General features: G+C 36.1%; 1 protein-coding gene across 1 annotated transcript in view; it reads right to left on the bottom strand.

Annotated features, from left to right (window-relative positions):
• The window catches only part of LOC105365716 (uncharacterized), a 17139-nt gene extending 11351 nt beyond the window's left edge, over nucleotides 1–5788 (bottom strand). Inside the window, exons 1-5 of the mRNA XM_011503949.1 lie at nucleotides 5773–5788; nucleotides 4544–4908; nucleotides 3261–3539; nucleotides 1738–1935; nucleotides 904–1209 (exon numbers count right to left, since the gene is read on the bottom strand). Of these exons, the coding sequence (XP_011502251.1) occupies nucleotides 904–1209; nucleotides 1738–1935; nucleotides 3261–3539; nucleotides 4544–4908; nucleotides 5773–5788 (1164 nt within the window). The remainder of the gene's footprint in view (nucleotides 1–903; nucleotides 1210–1737; nucleotides 1936–3260; nucleotides 3540–4543; nucleotides 4909–5772) is intronic.
• Between the last annotated feature and the right edge of the window lie 355 nt (nucleotides 5789–6143).

Raw genomic sequence — 6143 nt, 5'->3', positions numbered from 1 at the left:
GGCAACGCCTAGCGTGAAAGTTTTGTCCCCTCTCCTGGTGTTACCGTAATGGGGATTATTCGTGGTCAAACATCTTTGTATTCTGGTTAAATTATAGGCACACGTGCGACGCAGAATGTCGAGAGTCGCGCGTGCCGAGTTTCGGGTTGCAACGGATTTAAGAAATGTTTTCCATTCAATTGTTTTGAAATATTTTAATCCTCAAAATATACTAGTATAAACAGTCTAGTCGGGTTTTGATGTGAGCTCGCGAGGGTCGTTTATTGCATTCAAAACAATTGCTACGTCTGCTGATCAAAAGCCATAAATGGCTGTTTATGAGTTCACAGATGTACAAACCTTTTTCGAGTCTCAAGTGGTCTTGGAGAGACTTTCTTAGTTTTTCGTATTCGTTTGATAATTCCCCTTTTATTAGCTGCTGAAGGTTTTTCTAGTAAATATAATTCGAGAGATTTTCTTTTCACTCTCGAACAGATATATAATAAGAGTAATTGTATAAAATTTAAATATTTTATGCAAGAAATAATAATTTCTTTAAAATAATGATTTATTTTGTTCAACTATATGGCAAATTTTTTTAGCTAACGACTATTGATTTTAGTGAAAATTCTGTAGCAGTTAATTTAATTTACGAATTCGGTAAAATAATGCCATTTATAATTAATGCGCCAGGCACACAATACAGTACGTGTATGCTTAAACTTTATACATCCGAGTATAGAAGATTAATGAACATTAATTTCTTTTCAAGTTCATTGACCATAATAATACTTCTCAATAAAATGAACTTTAGAGGCATCCTTCATCTATATAATATGTTTCAAGTCCTTTACGAAAGTTCGGCTCACTTGAGATTCATTGCTCATGAACGGACATGAGTGCCAGATGCTGAAGTATACTCACATTGAAGTTGACGATGTTGAGTGCCGTGCCCAGAGCGACCTCCATCCGTATGGTGAGGCTTGAGGTAGTGGTCAGGTAACTCTCCTCGGAGCTGCAGGGTCGCGTTATCCTTGTGGAGTTGCGAAGGGCCGCGTGTGTGCAGAGTCGGGGCGTTTCATCGCAGAGAACCGCCAGGGGCAGACCCGTAGACGGGGCCCCATCCCAGAGGGTAAACCGCACCTGGCAAAGGACGTCCGTTTGCTGCTGATTCTGCTGGTTTTGCGTCAGTAGCGTTGAGTTCGCTTCGTTTATGCCCTTCAGGTCTCGCTGTTGAGAGTAATGGTGGCGTTATGTTCTTTCAACTTTTACCTTTATTAATGAGTATAATAATACCAACAATGGGATTATCGTTTGACTTCTGTCTGTTCAATCAGAAGTCAAGTCGTTTTTAGTCGAGAGTTACGAAAATCCAAAAATATCATTTTAATGTATTTGAGTAAATTGATTTGTAGCCGTATCAATCGTAGCCTAATAACCACATTAGTATACACCGATTAATGTACAAAATGGCAATTAACGAGTAAAAATAATAGTATAAATGAATTATAGCCATGTGTATAATAACATTGGAATGTTCGAACAATTTATATGAACTAGTCCATTAAAAGGGCAATCTGTACATCAAATCAGTACGTGTCCGTTCGAAATTGCGTATGAACAAATTTAGGTTGATCGCGTACCCCTTGCCCTTCTCTCACACTTTATCTAGCATTTCCGTGGTTTTCTTCGATTATTGATTTTTCCGAGGACTATTGAAATATCATTTTAGCAATAATGATATGCACATGATGTAACCTGCGAATAGGAGGCAAAGTAGATCCAGATGCGATCGCCAAGTGAACCTCTGACATTCCAGGTACAGTTGGTATTGGGTGGCAGGGCGTGGAGGGGCGCTCTCAGGGCACCGCTACGCTTTGTTGTGCCATTAATGAAGAAAAAGCAGCCCTGGGCCGTTTGCGCGTAATCGAGTCCGTCCGAGTCCACGTACACCACCTGCGTTACGTTGTTAGTCATTGTAGTGATCGATGCCTATTATCCGTGCTCCTGAGGCCTCGATTAATTTTCAGATGAGGGCTTAATCGAGCTCTCTTTTGCACTCGGAGTATTGTCATTGCTTAATTGGGAAAGTACATCGAGCTTGTTGACGTGTTAATGGTCGGGTTAATTAATGGATTGCCTACCTCTGACGTAGGTGGTAGGAATCTATGCCCGAGGCTGATTAATCAGCGTAAATACTAGTTAAGCAAATTAATTAATGGGCGTAAAAAAATTCTAATGTGCTAAATTCACCAAAGGAATTATCTCAGGGTAGTAAACCTATATCAGATATTAAATTAAGTAACATTATTTAGTAAATAATTATACGGTCAAATGTTAAAATAACCAGATGCAAACTAGATTTGTATGCAAATCCCTTTTTTCCTGTAATGGTGTGAAGCTTTTTTTGAAAATGTTTATAATTCTTTTTATTAGATTGAATTCGTGCTTTTTACTTTTACTTTAACGCGATATATAAAGGAAATAATGAAAAAAACTTTCGCGATTTATATTTCGATATTCAAACGTAAATGCGAATTGACTTTGTGTACTTCAGACTTCAAAAGCTCAAATTTAAAAATCTTTATGAAAGGATTGTAAATAATTCTTATTTATAAATTTACATAATGTTATAAAATCGAATTTAAATTTTGTATTTGAGTTACCTAACTTGAGATATCTTGTTTCAAACTTAAAAATTAACTACACTCCATTTATTACGAAACAATGTCTCCTCTATTGTGCTCAAAGCCATTATTTATCGAATTTTTTGAATTTCTTGACTTTATCGCAGCTTGTGAGTAAAAGGTAACGATATTTATTCTTTCAAATTATGCTATATTAATATTTTATATTTGTACTAATTAAATTAATATACTGGAAAAATTTTATTCCCTTTATTATTGAAAATTAATTATTTATTAATTTTAAGTCAAAATAAGCTTTGGAATGTGTTTCGAATTCAATTATCTCTCAAGTTTCTTTAATAATAGAGCTAAATCGTTTAAAATAAATTTAAGGAGAAGTTGTATTATTATATTACAGTCATATATTAGGCATATATTTATGAAAATTGTTTTTATTTTTAAATAGTTTTATTATGAGGGTGTATTTTTTTATCTAATACTTCTTTAGAATTGCATGAAGTTTCGTTAATAATGTTGCTAGATGTAACATTACCTACCTAAAAGTTACAACATTACAAAATAGATTCGAATACATAAGGACATCATCTACTTACGGTCCTCATGAATATTAATGTTGTCAGGCGCGTAACTTACCTGCGTTTCAAGCTCGACCCTTAACGCCGAAGCACCGAGAGGAATGGCCGTGGGTGAGCTCCTGAACTCAACAAGCATTGTCGGGCCACGTGCCGTCACACGGGGCAGCAGACCGCCACAATAGATAAGGAGAATCGGGTCTTCCGTACGGGGCCCGTCCCGTAAAATTAGGCGATCCCGTTCCTCAGGGCAATCCTGCCAAACGCTCAGGCTGGTATTGCCTGGGAGACTAATGCCACTCGATCTCACTGACATCATCGCGTGCTTGCACGTCGGCACCTACATAAGATAAATTTCAAGCGCATGCTTGAGGCTTTATTCAGCCGCACGATAAATACTTTAGAACGCACGTGGAATGAATTTTCTTTCATTCCCGAGATTCTTCGCGTTCTGAAGCTACAGTTATTTTGATGGTCTCCTAGAATATTTTCTTTTTCTTCTTCGCGCTCGAATACTTTTCATAGCAATACGTGATGGTGAAATCAATTTCACTCCAACATATCGTTAAATTTCGTTAGCACTTTTCAATACGAACATATTCACATGCATAAAAATACTAAAAGAAATTGATATTTTGTTTTTAATGTATGTTGAAGATATTGATATTATTGTAAATCCAGTATTATTACTTTAAAAAACGAAGCGATCACATTTTAAAAAACATTCTTAAAGTAATGCATACTTTTAAAGAATATTCTTCCTCCGTACGAATTTAATATTAATTTATAATAATCATAAACATCTTTTCAGTCATTTAACTCGATTATTAATTAAGCAACATTAATTTTTTCCCTAAATATTCTAGATCTAAAGCTGTAATTAATAAATAAAAATAAAACATTATTTTAAATGAACGATTGGAAAGTAATTTTTACTTGCAATGAAATGCATCGAAAAAATAAGCTAACAATACATTAGCTTTGCATACAATTTATGTAGTAATAGTTTTCATTTATAATGAATCAAAAAAATAAAAAAAATTTTAAAAATTAATAAAATACGTTGATATTATAGATTGATGTTTTATTAATAAAGTCACGATAAAACGAGCCACAGACTCTCTAAGTTACTTATCGATAAAGATGATGGATTTCCATTTGTAAAGTCACTATTAGATTGCGCAGGTTATTATATTAAATGATAGGATAGGCCATTGTAGAGTCTCGATTAAAATCCAATTAATATCGCGATTATTGAATTTAACGAGTCCCCATAATCGTCACAAAATTTTCTTAGAATGATGGCGAAAATGAAAAAGCCCTAATTAAAATGGCATGGGTCACCTCCTTCTGCCTAAGCGTAATAAGGCAGGTGGCGTTGCGTGGATATTCTCCCGGGTAATTGGGACTCTGGAGCCTGCAAGTCTTCTGGTAGCACTCGTAGAAGTTCCGGGAGCAGTAAGTTCCGGGCACGGGCGAGCCCCTCTCGATGGGCGCCTCGAGGCTGCCGAGGCGGGCGATCGCTTCCAGTCGGGATACGAAGTGGTACCGCAAACGGAACTCGAAAGGGATGTTTGGGGGGGCGGCGAAGAGCCTTATCGAGGCCGTCACCGTGCTCGTCTCGCTGTAATAACTGGCATGGCCCTCTCCAGATCCACACCACGAGCCGCCAGTGAACGGCCTCCCCAGTTCAGCCAGCTGCATTGAGCCTGGAAGCCGTAGGTCTTAGGAATAATCGTGTCGCTATTTCTATAGTTAAATACCGTAGCTTGGTATTATCGAGCTTCAAACGATGCTTAATGTCACATCGGCGCATCGCTACCAGAAAGAGAGTTCTCCTCTATTATTTTCATGATAAGTGTGGGACAGATGTCTGTGAAAATGCGAAATAAGTGCTGTGTATTATATTATTAATATTTGCGCTCTTATTTTAGGATTTTAGGACAAAGTTTCCACACGCGACAAAACATTTATTTTATCATTTTTAATTAAATAAATCAACTTTCTACTTTGATTTTATTCTGGTTATATATATATATATATATTTATTTATTTATTTATTAAAGTAAAGTAATTCATGAAAAGAATAAAAAACATAACATGTTGTACTGTGTAGGATAAGTGCGCTTTTTAAGCAGTAAAAATCATATAATCAGACGTACATACTTTAGCCAGACTCAGCAATAATATAATCGTAAACCAAAAGTGAAGCCAAATAATTGATAACTAATTTAAGTCCGCCACAGTTAAGCAGTGAAGAGTGATGATTGCATTTCAAGAGTGAATATTAAGTATTGGTACTTCTGTATTAAACGTCACTGTATTCGGGTTTGTTCTCTGGATTCAAACACTAAGACGTTACTGATCAGAACTCTACTCCGGATTAAAAGTCATACGTGGCACTATATAAGGAGTGTCAAGGATTTACGTCCTTGCATTTCTCAGTATAGTAATTCATCAAGTAATTTCTACCAAGCGCACTTCACCAAGAGGACCCGGAGCTTTACAACCTTCAACCTCGACTTGCAATGTAAGCTATTCCCATGTGAACCACTAAGGAACAAAAATCTCACAAATTCTCAACACCATCTTAGAATCATATTTTTTGTGTAGTTGTAAATAAATAAAGAGAAAAAACATCAAGATACACTATGTATTAAATATTGAATAAATGTGCCATACTCTTCCACTTGCCAGCAATTCTCCCACCGAACATCACTGGAAGCTTTTTAGTATAATCCTAGAATTTGGTCCTTCAAGCCGGATAAATGGAAATTTGCGCATTCCTTCAGTATTAATACAGCAGGAAAGAAGCACAATTACACTCATTATACTTTGTAATCATATGGAAATACGGTACTTGAGTCACAACTCAAATAATCTCTTCAATACTGTAAGTACATCATTGTTGTTCTCTTTCATACTAGAAAAATGTCAATCCTAG

Source organism: Ceratosolen solmsi, unplaced genomic scaffold, assembly GCF_000503995.2.
Source record: "Ceratosolen solmsi marchali unplaced genomic scaffold, CerSol_1.0 scaffold53, whole genome shotgun sequence".
Taxonomy (NCBI): Eukaryota; Metazoa; Arthropoda; class Insecta; order Hymenoptera; family Agaonidae; genus Ceratosolen; species Ceratosolen solmsi.
Note: the sequence above shows the minus strand (reverse complement) of the source record. Positions and strands in the feature narration are given on the sequence as shown.